We start from the raw sequence: 23,084 nt of genomic DNA, 5'->3' as shown, positions 1-23,084 counted from the left end.
CAGCCATTTCCACAACACTAATGCACCCATCCGCAATACCATTCTGCAACCGCACCACAAATGCCAATATCCAACCACAATTTACCTATACCCTCTACCTAACACTTACACTACCCGCCCCGGGTATCCGTGATGGGGGTCCACTCTTCCCCCATTCACACCTTCGCACCATGCACACCACTCCGTACCACTTACTCCAACTCTCTCCACACCATTCATTCCAATACTCCATGTATTCCACACACCTGTACTTGCACACCTGTGCTCTCACACCTGGTGCCACCTGCACCCTTCTCTCCCCAAGCGCATTCGCGCTGATCCACAACACTCACTACTCATCCACTGCTCCACACACCTGTCCAGTTCTCACACAGCATCATCTCATCTAACTACTCCCCTGTGAAACTTGCGCTTCCCAGTTGTCCCTTTAAACTATTGCGCTCCCTCGTCATTATAATCCACTCTAATCTACCTGCGTCCCCACTACAGGTATCAGTCACTAACTAATCTTAACGTTACCTAATGTCATCTTCTAGGTCCCTACACACAATATAACCTAACCCACCCGGGCTAGTTTTCACTGCCATACACCCCATAATCTATAGCGCATTTGCCCCCACTTGTGAGGGATGGTGGATTTGCCATCCCACCACATCGGGGGTCTCTCTATCAATTTTGCTCGTCCAAATTCCAACCAATTCAAAAATTTTCCATTTACTGCCAATTCTACTCACTTTTCTAAATTTCGGATCAAAAACACTATCCTCATCACCCGTCTACTTATTACATCCTCTCGGTGTGCCAATTCACGTCGCCAGCCCGGCTTCGTACAGCCGAGCAATGAACGCGGGTCGTTTTGTGCCAGCTGCTGGATACGTCCCGCATTCGTGGCAGGGACGGGGGCTTACCCGGGCCGAGATCCCACGCACCACCTCGGCGTGGAGCCATCCAATGTCCCGATCTCGACCTGCCGGCACGTCTCAATAGAAAGTGGTCGCCATGACGACCCTTCCTATCGGGCTGCCCGCTCCGTCTAGTGGAGCCCGGACGCGGCCGTTCCACGCGAGGCCCAGCGTGGATCGCGCACGGCGGTCCTTTCAAACCCGCCGTGGCTCGGATCCCCGCTGGTTCTCGCGGCACGCGAAGCCCGGCACGCACCGAGGGCCCGATTCGGCTATAAGTCGCTCTAACCGCTAAACTGGTTACCGTCGATGCTTCACCTGGACGCTTACATGCATACGCTACCCCTTTCTTGCTCATACATGCAGCCGTTTCCATGCTCCTCGTCGTACCTCTTCTTACACACCTCGGTACACTCATTCCGCTCACCGACTTGGTCACACACCTGACCACCGAACACCTTGGCACACATTCGTCGCTCGCACACCTCACCAACACACCTCTTCGCGCCCCTTTCTCGGTCACCTCCTTTGTGACAATCACAGGTGTGCTCTCACCCGCACACCCAACCACGTGCCTCACTACCAATTCCAGCGTGCATTCCCACTCACGCTCTACCATTCCAGGTGTGCATCCTTCCATTCCAGGTGTACATCCTCGCTCACCTGTCACAACCAACTCACGCTCCTTGTCACTCTCACTACTCTCACCTCCATTCTTGACAGCGCACTCACCCTTACTCTCGACAGCGCACTCTTTCCTCATGCACCTGTCCGTCACACACCTTTCTCGCGCACACTCTCCCGTCACACCCTCTGTAACACTCACCACAGGCGTGCATTCTTCCTTACCTTTGACAGCGCACTCTTTCCCCATGCACCTGTCCGTCACACACCTTTCTCGCGCACACTCTTGCGCACACTCTCCCGTCACACCCTCTGTAACACTTACCACACCGCGCTTCCATGTGCTCCCTCGCACACGCGCTACGACCGACTCACTCTCGCCAGCACCCTCACTCCTTGGCACGCACTTTTTCCTCACACACCCCAGAGTCGGACTTTCTCGCACACCTCCTTTTTCGCACACCAGACCTGTCGCACACTTCACCAACGGCCTCTTACGAACACCCGGGTCCATCTCGACCCCCAAGCTTCTTAAATCACCTGGCGCATCATACGCACGACCATATTGGTCACCACTTACACCGGGTCCTCTTCCTCTTCGCTTTTCCTCCATCACCTGCGAATCCCTCATCCGGTTAATGAGCACATCATCACGATCCAAACACAGACTTTGGACCAATTCTTTTATCTCCTCTTTTATCTCTTTCTTATCCCCTCTCCGTCGCTTCTTAATTTCGCTCACCCCTTCTTCCACTTCTTCTAATTTCTGCTTCACCTCTTTTATTTCCCGGTACGTCTCCTCAAGCTCGTCCTCCAAGGCTACCTTGACCGTTTCCATGTGCGTCCTCACCTGCCGGTCCTTCGTCTCCATTACCTCTGTCACCTCGTCCAACCTCGTTGTCAGTCCCTCACGTACCATCTGACATTGCCTCTTTGTCGCTATCAAGTCGTTTTTTATGTCGTTTTGTGTCGCTTTTAACCCTCCTAATACTGCAGTGTTCCTTTGAACCTGCTCCGTTAGTCCTTTTTGGCCCTCCGTCAGCTGTTCCACCTCCTGCGTCAGGTCCTCTATGCCCCCTTGCAATTTTACAGTCCCCTTTCTCACCTCCTTCTCCATGTGCTCCTTACAGTGCCTCACCTCCTCGCGCACTCCTCCGACCTCCTCACTCACACCTCTTCTGATCTCTTCTCCCATCACTTGCATCTCCTGCCCAGATGCCACCCTCATCTGCTCCATTTCCTCCCTGTGAGCATCCAGTTTGGTTTCTACCCCCATTCTGACCCCCTCTATCTGCTGCCCCATTTGTTTAACTTCCCTTTCCGCTTGGTCCCTCATGTCCCTCAATTTGCCTTCCATACTGTTTTCTAACCCCTCTAACCCCCTTTTCATCCCTTCCATTTGATTCTCCTGAACGGCCATTCTGTTTTCTACCCCCATTAACCCCTCCTGTATTTCCCCTAATCTATTGTCTAATCCCTCTATTCTACTCCCTAACCCCCCGATCTGGGCCCCCATGTCATCCCTCAATTTCTCGCTATTGGACCCCATTTGGCCCTCCAATCGCTCACCCTAAGCATCCATCCGGTTCCCCATTACCCCCATTTGGCCCTCCAATCGCTCACCCTGAGCATCCATCCGGTTCCCCATTACCCCCATTTGGCCCTCCAATCGCTCACCCAATCGCTCACTATCAGCCCTCATTTCCTCCCTCATTTTCTCGCTATTCTGGGCCATAAGGGCCTTCATTTGTATGAAAAAAAGGTCCAAATCTACCAGCGGCGCTACTACGGTCGCGGGCGTGGTCGCCGTGGCCATGTGCGAGGCGCCATTTTGCGCGCCCGTAACCTCGTGCGCGACGACGCTATTTTGCGAACCTGCCACCCTCACTGCTTCGCTCTCCTCATGTCCCTCATTTTGGTCCTGGATCGACCCTGCCTCACTCTCCTCTACCGGAACCCAGCCGTCTTGATTTGCCATAGCGCGACTTTCAAAATTCGGGTTTTTATTTTTTTTGTAAAACACAATCAAATTTCGCCGTTATAATTTCGAGCGCGTGAAACGCGCTCCGGGACCGATCCCACTTCCCGACACCAATTGTTACTCTAATAGTACAATTGGTGTTCCAAAATTTGGGCTAAATGAATTTAGTCCCAGGTCCGAATCCAACTCCTGACAACCAATTGTTACGGACACGACTTATTAAGATGTTATGCTGGGCCGAGCGGAATGGCCGCCGTGTTCGCACAAGTTACCCGATTATACTCGAACGTTGGCCGAATCGCGCTACGCTAGATCAATGAAGGAAAGGACACAACGGCTGGGTTCAATGACACGACACCAGGGGTACAGTTCTCAAGACCTCCGGAGGAGGATATAATATGGGATATGCAGAACGTTTAGATTACACGGCACAAGAGGTACAGCACAGAAAGGTGGGCACTTATACACGGTCTTATCTTATTCCCGACAGACCACAGACAAACGGGACAAGACTGACTCACACAGGGATTGATGGCAGGGGAGGGCAGGCAGTCGATAGCTCAAGGTGCACCTTGGCTCAGGGGCAGAATCGACCCGGTCCGGTCTAGAGATGCGGGGAGGTATCGTCGCGCTGGAGGTGGCGTCCTTTTCTCTCCAAGCTGAGGCGCATCTGACGTCACCTCCGTCTTCCTGCGCATTTCCAGCGGGGAGTGACACGCCCTCGGCTCGTTAGCTCCGCCCCAGATGGAATCGGTCCGCCGCTTCTTATTGGGTGCGGGGGGTTACCGGGCTCCGCCCTTGACGAGGAGCTGACAGTGAGCCCCTTCGTGGTAACCCCGTCGGAGCACATGGTCAATGGCGGCTAACCAAGCCGGAGTGAGGACGCGCACTCCCCGCGCCGCTGTTGTTGTTGTTGGTGTTGTTGTTTCATGAGGAAGAGATGCGGGGAGGTATTGGGAGGTCCTAAACTTACTACTGGTGCCATACAATCACATTCTGGTGCAACGAAGAGTCAGAATTAATGGAAACGAGTCCTTAACTGACATAGACTAAGAATAACTAGCAAGATGTCCTTTCGTTGTCTACGTGAGATGCGGTGAACCTGGGCACGACATTTAATGGGGGAAAAAGGGGAAGGTCGGGGCTACAGAGTGTTGTTTACAGACAATGGGACTAGGGAATGGGGGATTGGGGATAGTTGGGGAGTATTGGGGAAATAGGGGAATATTTACAAGCGGATATGGATGGAGGCCATATCCCATATCCGCAACAATATATATATATATATATATATATATATATATATATATATATATATATATATATATATATATGTACATACATACATATATATGTATATATATATACACATACATACATACATACATACATACATACACACACATATATACATACATACATACATACATACATACATACATTCACGTGAAAAAGTAAGTACACCCAATGTAAAGTTTTGACTTTTTAAACATATTTCAACATACAGCCATTTGATCTTCATTTCAACAATATTGATAGATAAAGGTGATATAATATAACAAATATCATGAAACATTTACATTTTGTCATCCATTGTATAATTTAAATAAACATAAATGCAAATTTTGCATGTGGAAAAAGTAAGTACACCCCGACATTTATCACTACTTCAAATACCTAAAATTAGAATCAGGTGCATCAGCTCAGGTGCAAATGATTAGAACATTGTGAGAGAGGATCTTGGAGGAACTTGTCTTATTTAATCCTCAGACATTTAGTTTGGTTTGCTCTTTGTTGTTGAAGTGTTCGACGTCACCATGCCTAGATCAAAAGAGCTCTCTGAGGCCTTCAGAAAGAAGGTTATAGATGCCTCAGAGTCTGGGAAGGGATTTAAAAAGAACTCCAAACAATTTGAAATCAATCAGTCGACTGTCCGGAAGATCATCTTCAAGTGGAGAAGATTCCAAACAACTGCCAACTTGTTCAGGCCAGGCCGCCCCAGCAAGTTCAGCCCGAAAGCAGACCGCAAGATGCTGAAAGAAGTCTCTAAGAACCCCAGAATGTCATCACGGGACCTACAAGTAGCTCTTGCCATTGTTTAGTGTCAAAGTGCATGAGTCTACCATTAGAAAGAGGCTGCACAAATTTGATCTACATGGGAGGTGTGCCAGGAGGAAACCTTTGCTGTCCAGAAAGAACATCAGGGCAAGACTAAAGTTTGCCAATGAACACCGAGGCAAAGACCAGCATTTCTGGAACAATGTGCTCTGGACAGATGAGTCAAAGCTAGAGCTATTTGGCCACAGTACCAGAAGACATGTTTGGCGAAAACCAAAGACAGCATTTGACCACAAGAACCTGATACCAACTGTAAAGCATGGTGGTGGAAATATTATGGTTTGGGGCAGCTTTGCTGCATCAGGGCCTGGGCAGCTCACCATCATGGAACCCACTATGAATTCTTCATTGTACCAGAGGGTGCTTGAGGATAATGTGAGGCCATCTGTCGGAAAGTTGAAGCTCAACCGAAGGTGGACCTTGCAACATGACATGACCCTAAACATACCAGTAAATCCACCAAGAAAAGGCTGAAAAGAAAGAAATGGAGGGTTCTGGAATGGCCAAGTCAAAGCCTGGATCTAAATCCCATCGAGATGTTGTGGGGGGACTTGAAACGAGCTGTGCATGCACGAAACCCCTCAAACATCACACAGCTGAAAGAATTCTGCATGGAGGAGTGGACAAAAATTTCTCCCAGTCGATGTCAGAGACCTGTAGACAGTTATAAGAAACGCCTACTTGAGGTTGTTTCTGCCAAAGGGGGCAATACCACCTGTTAGAGCCAAGGGTGTACTTACTTTTTCCACATGCAAAATTTGCATTTATGTTTATTTAAATTATACAATGGACTACAAAATGTAAATGTTCCATGATATTTATTCTATTATATCACCTTTATCTATCAATATTGTTGAAATGAAGATCAAATAGCTGTATGTTGAAATATGTTGAAAAAGTCAAAACTTTACATGGGGTGTACCTACTTTTTCACATGACTGTATATACACACAATACAGGGCCAAATGTATGCGGACACCCATTCTAATCGGTGGATTCGGCTGTTTCAGCCACACCCATTGCTGACAGATACATGTAATCAAGCACACAGCCACACAATCTCCATTGGCAGAAACAAACATTGGCAGTGGAATGGGTATTGAAAAGCTCAGTGACTTTCAACGTGGCACCGTCATAGGATGCCACCTTTCCAACAAATGGGTTCGTCAAATTTCTGCCCTGTTAGAGCTGCCCCGGTCAACTGCAAGTGCTGTTCTTGTGAAGTGGAAACGTCTGGGAGAAACAACAGCTCAGCCACGAAGTTATTGGCTACACAAGCTCACAGAATGGGACCGCCGAGTGCTGAAGTGCGTGGCGCGTAAACATTGTCTGTCTTCAGTTGCAACACTCACTACCAAGTTCAAAACTGCCTCTGGAAGCAACGTAAGCACAACAACTGTTCATCGGGAGCTTCATGAAATGGGTTTCCATGGCCGAGCAGCCGCACACAAGCCTAAGATCACCATGCGCAATGCCAAGCGTCGGCTGGAGTGGTGTAAAGCTCTCCGCCATTGGACTCTGGAGCAGCGGAAACGCGTTCTCTGGAGTGGTGAATCACGCTTCACCATCTGGCAGTCCGACGGACTAATTTGGGTTTGACGGATGCCAGGAGAACGCTACCTGCCAGAATGTATAGTGCCAACTGTAAAGTTTGGTGGAGGAGGAATAATGGTCTGGGGCTGTTTTTCATGGTTCGGGCTCAGCCACTTTGTTCCAGTGAAGGGAAATCTTAACGCTACAGGATACAATGACATTCTAGATGATTGTGTGCTTCCAACTTTGTGGCAACAGTTTGGGGAAGGCCCTTTCCTGTTTCAGCATGACAATGCCACCGTGCACAAAGCAAAGTCCATACAGAAATGGTCTGTCGAGATCGGTGTGGAAGAACTTGACTGGCCTGCACAAAGCCCTAACCTCAACCCCATCGAACACCTTTGGGATCAATTCTCACTTCAATCACACTCCTCCCTCCAGGTCTTCAAAACAGCTGTTCACCACCATCTCTTATCTTCCCCCATCCAAAACCTTGATCTTTTCTACCCCCACTAATTCACCCCAGATCCACCTTGTTTGAAATTCCAACTTCTTTCCTGGAAGTCTTGGCAGTGTCCATATGTTTTATACCTCTCCCACCCCCCCCTTCCCATGCCTCCCCCCCAAAGCCCTCTCCCTCCCACAGTTCTCTCGATGTCTCCATGTCTCTCGGTCCCTGCTCTCAAATGTTGTGTTTGTGTCCTTCCCCCTCTCTCCCCATCTTGTCTACCGCTCCCGATGTTATTTGTTTTGTGTGTCTGTTTGTCTTTCTGTGTGATTAATGTTCGCTCTTTCACGAGCCTCGATCTTGTATTAAACAACAACAACAACAAAAAAAAAAAAAAAAAAATTGGAACGCTGACCGAGCCAGGTCTAATCGCCCAACATCAGTGCCCGACCTCACTAATGCTCTTGTGGCTGAATGGAAGCCATTCCCCGCAGCAATGTTCCAACATCTCGTGGGAAAGCCTTCTCAGAAGAGTGGAGGCTGTTATGGCAGCAAATGGGGGACCAACTCCATATTAATGCTCATGATTTTGGAATGAGTTGTTTGACGAGCACATACCAGGTGTGATGTTCAGGTGTCCACATACTTTTGGCCATGTTGTTTATGTGTGTGTGTGTGTATATATATATATATATATATATATATATATATATATATATATATATATATATATATATATATATATATATATATATACATATATATATATATATATATATATATATATATATATGTATATATGTATAATATATATATATACACATATACAGTATATACTGTATATATAAACAACTATCCAAATTCACTTTTATAGAATAGACGATAGATAAACATCATTATTATAGTACTTATAATAAAGTGGCTCCTCTTGTTCTGCTTACTTTTTTGCCTTTTCATCTTCAATTTTAAACTACCAGGAGCTGGACCAAAACCACTCCATCGCACACGAGCAACAACATCGCAGCAAGGAAGAGGATCCAATCATCCCTTTTGGAGAGGAACCCACAGTGTCCAAGTGGGGAGCGATCTCTAGATCAGCTCGGACCGGCATTCGAAACACTGGACCTGTGCAGGCAACGGCTGCACAGGGTCATGCGACGCTTCCTGTCAGTGCCAACGGTCAGTTCCATCACTTCGTTAAATCCACTTTCCTCCTTTATGATGATTTGATTGCTGGGCCATCTGCTGTGTTGCAATTTCACTGCACGGTAACAACTTATTTGGGCTATTTCTTTCTTTCTTTCACATATTGGGAATAGAGCACATTTTATGTATTATAGAATATCGCATAATATAATATAGCATAGAATATTTCACATTTTCATTGTGAAAGATGATGGGAATAGAGCCTGTGATGGATGTTATGAAGAGAAACAGGTTGAGATGGTTTGGTCACGTGTTGAGGAAGGATGAAAGTGGCTGGTGGAGAAGAATGGTGGAAATGAATGTAGAAGGAAGTCGAGGATGGGGAAGACCGAGAAAGACTTGGCTAAAGGTGGTGGAAGAAGAAATGCAGACAAGGGGAGATGTAGAAAATAGGGCAAAATGGAGAAGATTGTCACGGGGCTCGAAAGGCTAACCCCCGCTCCAGCAGGGAAAATGGCTTTAAAATGCCTGTTGTGTTGTTTGTTGTGTTGTATATATTGGATGTTGGGGGAAGCTAATTTGAGGAAATTACAATTGAGAAAAGTAGGGGTATGTGTAAATGTGGGAGAGAATGGAGGAAAAGGTAGTGTATGAGTATTTGCAGTGTGGGCAAAAGGGGTATAATTAAGTCAGAAAGTGGACACAGTGGCTCAACATTACGCCATACTTGCATAATGGACTCTTATGTCCTCTCTCTCATATCCTTTCATCTTCTTGTTTTGTTTTCTTTTTAACCTGTATTTTTTTCAGATTACTGTATGTCATCACACAGCAGTACCTGGAGTTGGACAACCTATCCATTTGAGGGCAATGCCACCACACCACCTCATAATAAAGACAGGTGTGTTGGCAACAATTTCTGCGATTATAATATGCATAAATGCTGTGAAGTGAAGAGTCGGTCATTATGTGCCAGAACACGAGACAAATATCAAATTCCTGTTTTCACTTGCACAATGCGCAATGGAGTGACGATCTGTCCAAGGTTTGTTCAAAGCCTCAGAAACATTCGGAAACACTTGTGACTTCTTGTGGGTGCATCTATGCTCTGTCAACAGCGATATGATGCAGGACTGCACAAATTGAAATTACTGCTTAACCTCATAACGCGTTACGCAACAATTTTTCAGGTAACCCATTTTGATTTATGTTACCCATTTTGTCTGAAGAAAAGAGAAACTCGAGGATAGGGAAGGATAATCAATTCCTGTTATTGCTAAAAACTGGGCAGTTTTATTATTTTTGTGAAGAACTGGCTGAAGTGAGCAGAGCACCTGTAGCGGATGGAGGAATTTCGACTTCTGAAGAGAGCATTTGTGTTGAAGGAGTGAGACAGGACGACTGCAGTTGAAATTAATATAATGTATGAAAATTGTTGTTGGATAGAATATTAATGAATGATAATCTGAAGAATTTTTAGCGCAGCGAAGTTTCATAGGCTAATAATTGTCTTAATTGAGTGGAAAATGTTTGCTCAACGGCCATTGCTTCAACGTTTTCATAGAAACACACTATCCTGGTTCTCCTGACATCATGGCTGCCAAATGCATTCGCACATGAAACCAGTTTTGACTTTGCATAGCAACAACAGCTCAACGCAATGTTCAGTGTCCAATCACAAGCCTGTAACAACAGCTTCCTGAAACAAATGGTTGTTTTGTTGTTGTTGTTGTTGTTGTTGTTGTTGTTTAGCCCCAGAGAGTCCTCTTGAACATGCCCACGGCACGGAGACAGCCAGTTGTTCTCCCAAGAGCGACCCAAAGATCTCCCACATCCAAGATAATGTACCCCCACCTTTGTGGAGAGAGATATACAGATAGAGAGATAGACAGACACAGAGACATAGACAGACACAGGGACATAGACAGACACAGGGACATAGACAGACACAGGGACATAGACAGACACAGAGACAAAGATAGACAGAAGGAGAGAGAGAGAGGTAGGGAAAGAGAAAGAGAAAGATTGTGGGAAAGTGAGAGAGAAAGAGAAAACAAGGAGAGAGAGTTTAATTGAATTGAATTCGAACACCATTTATTTTTGATAAAACACAAACAAGTCAATCCATAAAAGAGACGAAAAGAAGAAAACTATTTACAGAAGAAATGAGGTAAAAAAGAAAAAACAGAAATCACACTCCTCAATGCATTTGTTCGAAAATTAAAACCAGTCTTGAGTCCTTGCCAATACGGAAGGTCTAGTTAACCCATCATTTCCATTCAAAGAGTTTATCATTCTCGTTGATCACATGGTAATATTTTTCCTTGATTTGTAAATTACATATTTTTCACTGACAATCAAGAAGTTCAAGAGCGCCCCAGAGTTTTTACAGCAGAGGGTAAAATATACACCAAAAATATACATATATGTGAAGTGAGTAGAATGGCACTCGATAGAGCACATACCTCCGCCAGGCTGACCAGTTCACATGTTGAATCCCACTGAAGGGCAGGATCTGGATTCTGACCTGAACCAAAATCTAATTTGCTTGTTCTTGTCACCTAACAAACTCATCCACACAATTTTGTAATAAGTCATCCACAACTGTTTGACATATTGTGCTATATGTATATCGTTTTTGGCCCTGTCACTCAATGGTGAAGAATCACTTTCAAAAAATCTCTTCTATCCGGATCCAGATTCGGATCTTCACCAAAATCTAATCATTTCATCCTTGTCACACACCCATCCTGTCCATCAAGTTTTGTCCGAATCCATTCACAACATTTTGAGATATCCTGTTCATAAACAGACAGGGGTGAAAACGACCTCCGCCCACCTTCGGTGGTGGAGGTAAAAATAAGAGACAATTTGTCGGAATAGAATGCAATCACAGAAAAAGAGGTGCTAATCTTCACTGGACAAAGGCATGAAAAATATCCTCCTGCTTGCAGAAGGGGCAAGTTACCAGCACTGAAACATTCAGGTGGTGAACAGGGGGGTTTGTGTTAGCCTCCATTGGATATCCACTAGGAACCCATAAATGGTTGGAACAAACAAGTTATGCCACAGTGGAGAAGAAGGAAACACCGGCCCAAAATGTTCTGACCACAAGGCTATGCATGTCACTCCAGAGAGGGATGAGACTTGTTTTTCTCTAATGAGTTTATAAATACCAGCCTTGATTAATAAATGAAATGGAGAAAGAATAGCATCATCATTGGACTGCAAAGAGGGGAGAACCTTAATTTCGGGGAATGATATCCGAAAATCCTCCACATTTCCGGCACCTTCCCAGCCAATGTTTAGCTGCCTGAATTTTCTTATGACTGTGCATACGATTTGGTGAACAATTCAAACAGATCTTTAGCTAGTCACCATCATCCCAGCAGACCTCCACGTGGTCCCAGATGTAATTTGTTTCACCATTCCTTCCCAATTCTTCATTTTCATTTCACAATTGCTGAGGTAAACTCCAAGCTATTTGACATCATCCGTTTTCAATACTAAATTATTTGGGTGATGTGGCAATCGTAATGAAGGGTTGCCTGAACTACACCATAAGACTGCACTTTTTGTCCAATTTACCTGACTGGAGGAGGCTGCAGAGAAGTCTTTTTTTTAAGCAACGCTGTACTGTAGCAACATACATCATCAAACATCATCAGCATAAACTGTTACTATAAATTTTGAACCACCTTCAGCCCCCATATGGGCCATATTGTGATGTATTCGATACCTGAAAGATGCCAAAAGTGGTTCAAGGGCAATTGCGTAAAACAGTCCAGAAAGGGGTTAGCCTTGGCGGATACTCCGTCGAAAGGGAAAAGGGGGACCGAAACTGTCATTTACTTTCATCACATAGAAAGTGTTTGTATAGAAACGTTTCACATACAAAATGAAAGTTTCACCAAAACCGATCCCCTTGAGAACAGAAAACAAGTATCTATGATCAACACGATTAAAGCCCTTGTTTTGATCAAGAAACAATAACCCAAAACTGGCACACAAGTACTTATTACAGGAAATAATATCTCGTACCAAAAACAAAATGTCATGAAAGGACCAGGACCTTCTGCGGACACAGTAGGTGTCTGGTCTGGATGCACAACAGAGCTGACCACAGTTTTCAGCCGGTTTGCTAATACTTCAGACAAAATATTGCAATCAGCGCACAGTGAGGAGACAGGTCACCATGTCACAATAAATTGAGTGTTCTCAGTCTTCGGCAACAGGCATGCGATGACCCTTCTACAGGACAAATGAAGTTCTCCAACACGAAGGCTTTCGTCCAGGACTTCAAGCAGATTGGATCCCACAGGATTCCAAAAGGTCGTATAAAACTCTCTGGCAACCCATAAATCACAGAGGCTTTACCATCTTTGAAGCCTCGCATAGATGCTTCAAGTTCTTCAGCCAAGATTGATGAGTTCAGTGTGTGTTTCTTGTCCTCCTCGACTTTCGGAAGCTCAGCGATCAGCTCCTGTAATTTATTTTCCCACACACAGCTTAAAAGGCTTCTTTAATTTTTTTAGCACTTGGCAGAAGAGCATTGAGCAACCAAATACGTGTCACTACCTGATGTCAGAAGTAAACGAAAGGACATTGAAACCAAGCTATGATCTGTAAACCCTGTTGGAAGTATTTGGGTAATAGATACCACATTCAGCATTGGCTTGTTCACATAGAATCTGTCTAGCCTTACCATTGACATGATGCCATCATGGCATCTGCACCATGCGTAACTCTGTGAAGTTAGATGCTGCAAACTCCATACGTCCCAAAAACAATAGTTCTTGATGAGGTTCTCCAAAACCTACACAGAAGCAACGTGGGGTTCATACCCATTCTTGTCAACCAAGGATTAATTATACAATTGAAATCCTCCGCAATAGAGTTGAGAGCAGCTGCATCCAGTCCTTTTACAAATACCTGCAAAAATATTCTTCTTTCGAGAGGTTCACTTGGTTGGTACGTTTACAATAATAATGTTTTGTGTATTAAAATAGAACTCCACCGCCATCAGATAAGCCTTGTAAATCTCCTTAAAAACAATAATAATGTTTTGTGTATTAAAATACAACTCCACCACAATCAGATAAGCCTTGTAAATCTCCTTAAAAACAATAATAATGTTTTGTGTTTTAAAATACAACTCCACCACAATCAGATAAGCCTTGTAAATCTCCTTAAAAACAATAATAATGTTTTGTGTTTTACAATAGAACTCCACCGCTATCAGATACACCTTGTAAATCTCCTTAAAAACAATAACAATGTTTTGTGTTTTACAATAGAACTCCACCGCGATCAGATAAGCCTTGTAAATCTCCTTAAAAACAATAATAATGTTTTGTGTATTAAAATACAACTCCACCACAATCAGATAAGCCTTGTAAATCTCCTTAAAAACAATAATAATGTTTTGTGTTTTACAATATAACTCCACCGCTATCAGATAAGCCTTGTAAATCTCCTTAAAAACAATAATAATATTTTATGTTTTACAATAGAACTCCACCGCTATCAGATACACCTTGTAAATCTCCTTAAAAACAATGATAATATTTTATGTTTTACAACAGAACTCCACCACAATCAGATAAGCCTTGTAAATCTCCTTAAAAACAACAATAATATTTTATGTTTTACAATAGAACTCCACCGCCATCAGATAAGCCTTGTAAATCTCCTTAAAAACAATAATATTATTTTATGTTTTACAATAGAACTCCACCACAATCAGATAAGCCTTGTAAATCTCCTTAAAAACAATAATATTATTTTGTGTATTACAATACAACTCCACCACAATCAGACAAGCCTTGTAAATCTCCTTAAAAACAATAATAATATTTCATGTTTTACAATAGAACTCCACCACAATCAGATAAGCCTTGTAAATCTCCTTAAAAACAATAATAATATTTTATGTTTTACAACAGAACTCCACCACAATCAGATAAGCCTTGTAAATCTCCTTAAAAACAACAATAATATTTTATGTTTTACAATAGAACTCCACCGCCATCAGATAAGCCTTGTAAATCTCCTTAAAAACAATAATAATATTTTTTGTTTTACATTAGAACTCCACCGCTATCAGATAAGCCTTGTAAATCTCCTTAAAAACAATAATATTATTTTGTGTATTACAATACAACTCCACCACAATCAGACAAGCCTTGTAAATCTCCTTAAAAACAATAATAATATTTCATGTTTTACAATAGAACTCCACCACAATCAGATAAGCCTTGTAAATCTCCTTAAAAACAATAATAATATTTCATGTTTTACAATAGAACTCCACCACAATCAGATAAGCCTTGTAACTCTCCTTAAAAACAATAATAATATTTCATGTTTTACAATAGAACTCCACCACAATCAGATAAGCCTTGTAAATCTCCTTAAAAACAATAATAATATTTTTTGTTTTACATTAGAACTCCACCGCTATCAGATAAGCCTTGTAAATCTCCTTAAAAACAATAATATTATTTTGTGTATTACAATACAACTCCACCACAATCAGATAAGCCTTGTAAATCTCCTTAAAAACAATAATAATATTTCATGTTTTACAATAGCACTCCACTGCTATCAGATAAGCCTTGCAAATCTCCTTAAAAACAATAATAATATTTCATGTTTTACAATAGCACTCCACTGCTATCAGATAAGCCTTGCAAATCTCCTTAAAAACAATAATAATATTTTATGTTTTACAATAGCACTCCACCACAATCAGATAAGCCTTGTAAATCTCCTTAAAAACAATAATAATATTTTATGTTTTACAATAGAACTCTACCACAATCAGATAAGCCTTGTAAATCTCCTTAAAAACAACAATAATATTTTATGTTTTACAATAGAACTCCACCACAATCGGATGCACCTTGTAAATCTCCTTTAAAACAATAATAATGTTTTGTGTATTACCATAGTATAATAATAGTGTACAGTCAGTATAATAATAATAATAATAATAATAATAATAATAATGCATTTATTTTATGTAGCGCTTTTCAGGGAGCCCAAAGATGCTTTGACAGAGTGCAAAACATAATGCATAGCAAAACATAAAAACAATTGCAAAAAAAAACAAGAATCAATAGGGAAATATTCAAAGCAAAAAGGAGGGAGAAGGAGAAGAGATAGTCAGGGGTTAAATGCTGTGGGTTAAATGTTGAATGCAGTGTTGAACAGGTGGGTCTTGAGTGATGTTTTGAATGTGGTGAGTGAGGAGGAGTCTCTGATGGTGTGAGGTAGTGAGTTCCAGAGGGTGGGAGCAGCGATGGAGAAGGCCCTGTCCCCCCAGGATCTGAATTTGGTCCGGATGGGGGGGGGGGGGGTCAGGAGGTTGGTACCAGCAGAGCGGAGGTTGTGGGTGGGAGTGTGTCTGGAGAGGAGGTCAGCCAGGTAGGATGGGGCCAGGTTATGGAGGGCTTTGTAGGTCAAGAGGAGGATTTTGTACTGGATTCTCTGGGAGATGGGGAGCCAGTGAAGCTTGTAAAGGACGGGGGTGATGTGGTCACGGGTCCGGGAATGGGTGAGTAGACGGGCAGCGTTAATAATAAAGGTTAAAATTTCCTCCTCATAGTTAGTGTTATGGATTCGTCACTTCCATCCACTGGAAGCATTTTTAGTTCCATGTACTAATTGTACTATTATTGTTATAGTTTGAGTGAAATGGAGATAACTGTCTTCAAAAGGAAAAATTAGTGTTTTTAAAGAAAAACGAAATGGATCGGGAGAAACCGGAAGAAGAGGAAGAGGAGGCGGAAGCGGAGCAAGTGAGGTTGGAAGAGAAAGGCCGAGCTGCTTTGAGGTATCGAGCAGACGCTGGCGAACGTTGGTCACGAGCGAATATTGGTTTCCCCGGGAAAGGGATTCCTGTGACAGAGTCGATATCGCTGTGGCAAATAAACCTGCGTGACATGTTTTGCGGTTGATTCCAAAAAGTGAATCATTGTTGGAGAGCAGGTACACCTCCATTACGAGCCTGTCCGCCATTTCACCTCGCTCCATCAATTTCGCCCCGCCCTTGGCGTTAGCCTGGTTCGCGTGTGTGTTGTGGATTTCGTTTGGGGAATTCGTGGTTTTCCGCTTGGGGAGCCGCTGCATGTTCATATGAGCGTCATTGTCTGGTGAACCGAAGGTGTGAAATCCCAGTCGCCTTTTGGGTGAACTTTTGCCTGACAGACGTCGGCCCGACACCCACCCAGCGGCTCTTCGGCAGTGTCGACGGCCAGCCGACCTGGGTTCTGGTCTCAATACGACCTTGTTCTTGTGATCACCGGAGCGTGGATCGACTTTGGCCTGGTGCCGGGAAAGTGACTTTGGGGGTGTTACATTTCACTCACGTGGAGCACCGTGAGTTATTGAGTTAAGAAACTGGTGGTACCATCATAGGAATCATATGGTATTTGTTGTTATTGTACTTGTGCAAGTTGTTATGCTTGTGTGATCTTAATACAATACTTGGTTTTTGGTATCAACTGATTGGTGTGGTTTCACCATTGGTCATTGGCGCACATAATAGCACATCTTTCTGCCGTGACTCCTTTCGGGGCTCGCTCGGAGGTACACCGTGACCGGGGTTTGGAGAGGAGCACGTAACACTAGGTGTAACGCTTGTTTTTACTTGTTTCTCTCCTCATCCTTTTCCTTCTTCGATCTGCTCCACGCTTCCTTTTCTCAAGTTTCCACTCCACCTCATTGCATATGGAATATGTATATGAGTGTGTGAACAGTAAGTCGATTGTACGCTATGCTAATATATATGGAAAGGAGAATGGCTTACACGTTTGTAATCTTCTTAGGGAGCACACCGTGAGCAGTGCACCATCCCCACAACCGAGTCAACTGCCAGCAACTGAGCATGAGCAGTTGCGCCTTGAGCTGGAGCTTCGTCATGTTGATCAGCAGATAAGTGAGCAGAGCCAACTTCGGGGTCTCCAGGTTTGTGTTTCCTGCTCTTGATCCTCCAAGCACAGCACTATTTGCAATGTTTGTTTTCCTTGGAACGGAGCTGTATGAAATGTGATAATCTTGGAATTGACATGTGATAATCCATTGCCTTTTCCCAACCAATTTCTCCTGGGCAGCTGTTTCTAGTCTATTCTGTCTGCTTTTATTCATGTGTCTGCCCTTGTGTATTTTTTCTTCTTTTCATCTCCGACATCAATTCCATCCTCTATCTCACCACACCTTGCTGTTTTCCAAACTCTTCACTTTTGCTTCTTTGCTCCATGCTTCACCAATACTTCCATCACAGCATCCTTTCCTCCTTTGCCTCTCCTTGCTTTGTCTGGCTTTCCTTCACCAACTCCCCTCCCCCTTTATTCCTACTACTTCCTTGATGCCCCCGTCCTACATTTCTCATGATTCTACTTCGTGCCCAAAGGTTTAGTTCGGACAGGCTATCTATGCTTTTGGGAAAGGACATGTCGAATATGATCCGGTAGCGGCACATTACCAAATGTAGTTTTTCAATACGGTGGTATACAACAACAACAACAACAACAGGCATTTTAAGGCCATTTTCCCTGCTAGAGCGGGGGTCAGCCTTGCGGGCCCCATGACAATCTTCTCCATTTTGCCCTATTTTCTACATCAATACGGTGGTGTGGTGAATTATAATTGTGTGCCTGTGAAATTTTGCTGATGCACATAAATAAAACCTGTTTGTAAAAATAAAAAAGCATCCAGAAATGATCAGTGCTACCTTCTGAGGCAGTATTGGTCATAGAAAAGGAAGGGGCGGTAATGGGTGTTGTTTTTTGTGGTCTGGTCTTGCAAAGTGCAAAAGCGGCAACGGAAGTTCGGTGGTGAAGTGTTATGAAGAATATGGAAATATCCTTAATCTCAAACTGTTTTTAAATACCAGATATTTTTCATTGCAAAGTGTTTTTTGAATAATCATCATGAGCTTCAGGGATTCCAGAAATAGATTATAAAACGCAGAAATATACCGGAGTATTGACATTGTAATTTTTCCCCGTATTTTCCTTTGAGCTCTACCACACGCTGCTCGGCTGCCCAGCTACAGGTTAGACCTTGGTGAACTAACATTGGCAGCCCCCCCTTTCTGCGCCTGCTCGCAGGCAACCCCCAACTCGATGCTGCTGCAGAGGGAGGCCCGGGCGTTGGCTGCGCAGCCCTCGCCGCTTGGACGGCGACGGGGTCCTCTGGGGAGAACTCGCTCCGACGTGGTGCCGTTCGGGCTGACGGGGAGTTGTTCGGGACGAAGACACAACGGGGCGGTGGGTAGGCAGCTAGGATACAGGCGGTACGGGTACTTGAAATGGTGTACCTTTGCTAGTCGAGGAAAAACAGGGTTTAAAGATGGTTGATAACCCCTTAAAAATGAGGTCAGCATAATTCAGCGAAACGGTTCGTCTTCAAGTCAAAGGTAACACTTACATGGGAGGGAAGGTTTTTTTCTTTTTCAACAGCCCAATCCTTCCTGACTCATTCCTTTCTTCCATCTCCAACTTTCTCAGTCTTTTCTCAGAGAATCCCTGCCTGCTTCCTGTGCTGTACTCACCACTCTGTCAATATTCTTCATTGCTGCTGTTGCACTTTTGGCTCATACAGCTGTGGTCTCGATCCTTCTCCATTATACGCTTCATTTATTTTCACCCTCCCTCGTCCACTCCATCTCTCTCTCTGTCTCTCTTGCACAGACCATTCATTCCCTGAGCTTGATCACTTAAGTCATCACTTGCACAGCTTTCTTAACACTATGCACTGTTTGTGGTTGAATATTTGCCTCTCCCACATGAACATTCATCTATTTCCCTGTTGTAGCTTTGGCTTGTCTTGCTTGTTCTTCTTACATGACTTTGACTTTTCTTCTTTGGATGCTACAGCTTTAGTTGTAACCCCAGTGCTGTCAAGGCAAATATTAGTGGCCTGCCAATGCCCGTTTTACCTCTGCAACCTTATCCGATCAATTGTTGGTCAGCTTTTGAAACGAGTACATGAAAAACATTTGAGACTCATTCAAGCTCCCCCACGAGCCATCATTTTAAATGATATAACTGAACTCATTAGCCTGGATGATGCAGCCATTTCCTGAGTCTTGTTATTTGTCTGTACACGTGAGTGTGTGTTATACCATCACATCTAATACCAAACCCCCAACCACCCCACTTCTCCCCCACAACAGGTGGAAACGCAGTCTGTAAAGAGACCGACAGGATGTCTCGTACGTGAAGCTTTGAAAGAGAATGGGGAGCAATCAGAAATGGAAGGGCCAGATGATTTGGTATGACTGCACAATATATGTACTGGGTTTGCTTATTTGTTCACTTGGGATAGTGATTCATCCAAATGATAAATGCTTTCATCAAAGTCAGGGTAAAATGTGCATGCGATGATTAAGAAAGAGGAAGAATGTGTTCTTGGCCAAATCTAATCGGTTTAAGGATACATGGGGATATCATCCAACACTAATTCCCAAATTCATTTTTAGGACATTACACACTGCCTTGCACTGGAGTTAACGCAAGATGATATGGATGGACCATATGAGTTGGACTCTCCATCTCTTGCTATTCCGGATCTTCCCTTCGAGTCATCTACGACAACGACGAGCACCGCCCGCACTTCTACTACCACGACGGCATCGTGAGTTGAAATGCTTGAAGCAAAGTGTTTGACGTTATGATTTGATGAAGGAGCATCTTTCACACAGGTTCTCAAAGTTATCTTTTCCATAATAGGCTACGGTGATTCTGTCTGTCTGTCTGTCTGTCTGGGGTGTGGCTTAGTCTGTTTGCAGAGTAGCTCCACCCATTCTTGGAGAGGCTTCATATAAACAAATATCCACAATTTTATTAACTCGAATAGCTTTGAGGCCTGTTTAGTTAGGCCCGTGCTGTATTTCTCTCTCACACAGGTTTATTTCAACTCAAATTCGATATATCATTTCATTTTTAACAGTCGCTAACATAGTTTTAGACTCGGTTGAAAAAAAACGGGAAGAAAATCCGATGACAGTTTCCGTTTATAGAACGAAATGAATTCTCAAAGGCCTGTAAAATAAAGCCCATTCATTGAGTCACCCTCATGATTTTATCTCGAATTCACCATCTGATTTAATTTTTATCGATGGTTTTAGACTCGGTGTCAGAAATAATTGAGAACATTCACTCACGCATGGGAAAATGCAGAGATATATTTTTTTAAATCGCGCCATGATGATACACGAAAATACACCGCCTAAAATAACAGTCGGGGAAAATGTCGACAAATATTAAAAATTCGCTTTTTCTTTTCCGTTAAGATATATTACTTTTCCGTTTGATGACAGTCGTCACAAAAACGTCAACAATGATGCCGACATATATTTCTTCGTTCTTATTTCATTCAACATTATTATCCGGAAGTAAAGGTTCACGTGTTCATTTCACGTGTGAAAAAACAAACTCCATTTCACGCGTGAATGGACGTGTAATTCACATTTGTAAAATATATAAATTAACAGACGGGAAATTGCTGAGAGATATTTCTTCGTTTTTATTTTATTAGTTATGAGCAGAAGTGCCGGGCGGGGGAGGGAGGAGGGAGGAGGGAAGCGCACGTACACTTTAAACATGTATATACATGTGGGATGTGGGATATATACATGTGCCGTGGGACATGTGTAGGTGTACGTGTGTGTGTGTGTGTGTGTGCGTGTGTGTGTGTGTGTATGCATGTGTGTAGGTGTACATGTGTGTGTACATGTGTGTGTGTACGTGTGTGTGTGTGTGTGTGTATATATATATACATATATATATATATATATATATATATATATATATATATATATATATATATATGTGTGTGTGTTTGTGTGTGTGTGTGTGTGTGTGTGTGTGTGTGTGTATGTGTATGTGTGTGTGTGTGTGTGTGTGTGTGTGTGTGTGTGTGTGTATGTATGTTTACCCCTAGCCTGGTGTTGGGCTAGCGGCTAGGGTGCCAGCTGAGGATCCTGGGTTCGAATCCCGGTCGATCGCTGAAATAACGCCAGGGGGGTTGACTCAGCCTGTCATCCTTCCGAGGTCGGCAAATTGAGTACCAGTTCACTGGTAATGCCCTGTTTGTCGTAAAAGGCGACAAACAGGGTTGGCGGCAGGAAGGGCATCCGGCCGTAAAACATTGCTTCAAAAAGGGGACCAAAAAAACAAAACAACCACGGTGCCCGAAAAAGGCCAACCCCCGCTTTGCGGGGAAAAATGGCCTCTAAAGGTGGTTTTTATATGTATGTGTGTGTGTGTGTGTGTGTGTGTGTGTGTGTGTGTGTGTGTGTGTGTGTGTGTGTGTGTATATATATTGTGTGTACACAATTGTGTGTGTGTGTGTGTGTGTGTGTACACAATTTTTAGAATTACAAATTGACATCCATAATAAATTTCACACCAAATTATTTGATAAACGAGATGCATTTCCATTCCACATTGTCCGAATGCCTTTCTTAGACAGCAACATTCCCAAAAAACTATTTTATGGTACGGTTGCAGGTGAAATAATTAGGACTGTGAGAGCAACCACACACAGCTCTGAACTGGTCAATAAATTACAACAACTAGTCAGACGTATGTTAGCGCAGGGAGCTACAGTCGGTCGATTAAAACAAGTTTTCTTTAAAATAACAAAACGACACCAAATCGAATTCGTGAAATACAATACGAATAGTAAAAATATTATTCATGAGATCTTTATGTAAATACAGTACAATATAATAATTAAATATACTACAAATCAATGTTGCTAAGAATCAGTGGTTGCTAGGATACGGCAGCATGCCAAAAACCGTTATAAATGACAATTTGAACATTCTAAGTGTACAATATAATATTATATTACAGTACAATATAATACAAGTACACCACAATATAATATTATTCATGAGATCTTTATGTAAATACAGTACAATATAATAATTAAATATACTACAAATTAATGTTGCTAGGAATCAGTGGTTGCTAGGATACGGCAGCATGCCAAAAATCGTTATAAATGACAGTTTGAACATTCGAAATAGAGTTTGATCGAGAGGTAGGTGCTGTGGTCATGCTGTTTGGTCGATTGATGTGTTTAAGGGTAAGATGTGAATGATTTAATGATATTATCATATTATAGAGTGTGTAAGGAAAGTTATAAATATATGATAACACATTAAGTACTATTGCAAGTAAAGTTGGGATAAGTGATGTTGCATTGATGGGTTGACTGACTGCCTGGACGCAACTGAGGTTGTGGATCCACTGATTTACCATCAATTGATGTGGATCCATGATCGAGGTTGTGGATCCGCCGTTTGGAGAGGTCC

The 23,084-nt window shown here is 43.2% G+C and overlaps 1 protein-coding gene across 1 annotated transcript in view; it reads left to right on the top strand.

Annotated features, from left to right (window-relative positions):
• LOC137439183 (uncharacterized) overlaps window positions 1-23,084 on the top strand; it is a 320,724-nt gene that overhangs the window by 277,190 nt on the left and 20,450 nt on the right. The window contains exons 17-22 of the mRNA XM_078767715.1: window positions 8,584-8,785; window positions 9,563-9,653; window positions 17,584-17,722; window positions 18,868-19,026; window positions 19,935-20,033; window positions 20,241-20,395. Coding sequence (XP_078623841.1) covers window positions 8,584-8,785; window positions 9,563-9,653; window positions 17,584-17,722; window positions 18,868-19,026; window positions 19,935-20,033; window positions 20,241-20,395 — 845 coding nt within the window. The remainder of the gene's footprint in view (window positions 1-8,583; window positions 8,786-9,562; window positions 9,654-17,583; window positions 17,723-18,867; window positions 19,027-19,934; window positions 20,034-20,240; window positions 20,396-23,084) is intronic.

Source organism: Myxine glutinosa, chromosome 13 (genome assembly GCF_964187855.1).
Source record: "Myxine glutinosa chromosome 13, kmMyxGlut1.1, whole genome shotgun sequence".
Taxonomy (NCBI): Eukaryota; Metazoa; Chordata; class Myxini; order Myxiniformes; family Myxinidae; genus Myxine; species Myxine glutinosa.
This window is presented reverse-complemented; position numbering and strand designations above follow the sequence as displayed.